The sequence below is a fragment of the Austrofundulus limnaeus genome, unplaced genomic scaffold (assembly GCF_001266775.1).
Source record: "Austrofundulus limnaeus strain Quisiro unplaced genomic scaffold, Austrofundulus_limnaeus-1.0 Scaffold1682, whole genome shotgun sequence".
Taxonomy (NCBI): domain Eukaryota; kingdom Metazoa; phylum Chordata; class Actinopteri; order Cyprinodontiformes; family Rivulidae; genus Austrofundulus; species Austrofundulus limnaeus.
The window spans coordinates 50312-51987 of NW_013954084.1; the positions used below are offsets into that span (position 1 = coordinate 50312).

The following is a 1676-nucleotide window of genomic DNA, read 5'->3' on the forward strand; positions in this document are numbered from 1 at the left end:
GTTAGTGTAAAGCGCTTTGGGGGTCCGGAGGGACTTGAAAAGCGCTCTATAAGTTCAGTACCATTTACCATTTACCTTTGTACCATAGTTCTTGAAGGAAGCATCTCAGAAGAGGCTCTGGACTTGGACCATTTGAATTTCAAGTCCCTGATCTCCACTGGGACTTGTGAAAAACTCACCTAACAGTGTGAGTTAAAGATTGCCTGAATAGAGGGCTCCACATTACTTTTCCAGTCCATACTCATTACCTGTTCGAATTGACAAGGTCTGTCAGGCAGCCTCCCTACCAACTCACCAGGTCWGATGACAATTACAAAATCAATCMTTGACCTTTGGCCCAAGGTGGTCTGGTACCACGTACATTTATTGGATAACCCTGTGGTCAAACATGGGGTTTGTTGTCTAATAACAGACACAATTTGGGTTCAGACCAGGRTGACCATTCCTCTCCATCACCCCCTTCCAGATAACTCCTTCATTGCCCCCAGGGGCATTCACCCAGTAGAACTTAAAAATTCCCCAAGGGCTATAGCCACTCCGAAAATAATTAGTGGCCACTCCACTGACCTCACTCGGCCAGTTTTATCTCTTTGTGTTCCAAACCTTTGCTTGGTGTATATTTTTTTATTTTCCTTACCTATTTAGAGTTAGTAAACCATACACATATAAAAACATTATTCTGGAGSAACTAGGAGTTAGAAATATAAATATATTTTATTTAGGATGAAAAACAAAACTTAAAATCTAGTTCTCCTGAATAAGGACAAGTGTTTAAAACCAGTGTCCTCAACATTGAAATGTTGGGTCTCAGGAGATTATATGCATATTTTTAATCAATATAAGTTTAGCTTTTTTGTCTTTTAATGCCCRATCAGAACATATTCAGCTTCAGAACAGAAGTCCARCAGCATTTTGTGGTAAATCTTTGGATTTGTTTCAAACATTTCATCAAAAATCCAAATACTTTTACAACTTTGAAAATTATTCAAGCAATTGTAAGAATTCAGATAGTTGCACAGACTTTGTTTTATGTAAGCCATGTTGTGTTGTTCTCCCAGGTCCTGCTCTTTTATGACCAGAGCTATGGGATCCATTATGAATACACCATGTCTCTGAACACAAGTCTGGTCAGCAGCAGTCAGACACCCAGTAAACCAGATTATCTTTATATCTGGGCACACAGCAACTGGCAGGATTGTCCTGTCCCATGTGGAATAGGTAAGAAACTCTTCAACTGAGTGGAACAATCTTGGGTTAGGTTTAGGGTTGCCATGCCAAACATGTTTTTGTTTTTATGTAGAACATGTGACCTGTCAATGTGAATGATCTGTGTTCTATGATGATTTTAGAGCAAACCGTGGAGCCCAAAAGCAGCATGAAAGAAAACCAAAGTGCTTACAGTTTAATGAATTAACATATTTTCTCTGAGTAGGAGAGGCATTTGAAACATACTTCTTTACAGCTTTGAGGTGATCTGGTCCACCATCCGGCGTCTCGGGGGTGTGGGGGTGATTCGCCACCAGCACTGTTTATGGTGGGGATGGTGCACTGCTGACCTCAACTCGGGACGTTGTGGGTCGGTATGCAGAATACTTCGAAGACCTCCTCAATCCCACCAGCACATCTTCCCATGAGGAAGCAGAGCCTGAGGACCCTGGGTCAGACTCTCCAATCTC

The 1676-nt window shown here is 41.6% G+C and overlaps 1 protein-coding gene across 1 annotated transcript in view; it reads left to right on the forward strand.

Annotated features, from left to right (window-relative positions):
• adamts17 (ADAM metallopeptidase with thrombospondin type 1 motif, 17) overlaps window positions 1-1676 on the forward strand; it is a gene marked incomplete in the record, with an annotated part of 49581 nt that overhangs the window by 43009 nt on the left and 4896 nt on the right. Inside the window, 1 exon segment of the mRNA XM_014033265.1 lies at window positions 1059-1218. Coding sequence (XP_013888719.1) covers window positions 1059-1218 — 160 coding nt within the window.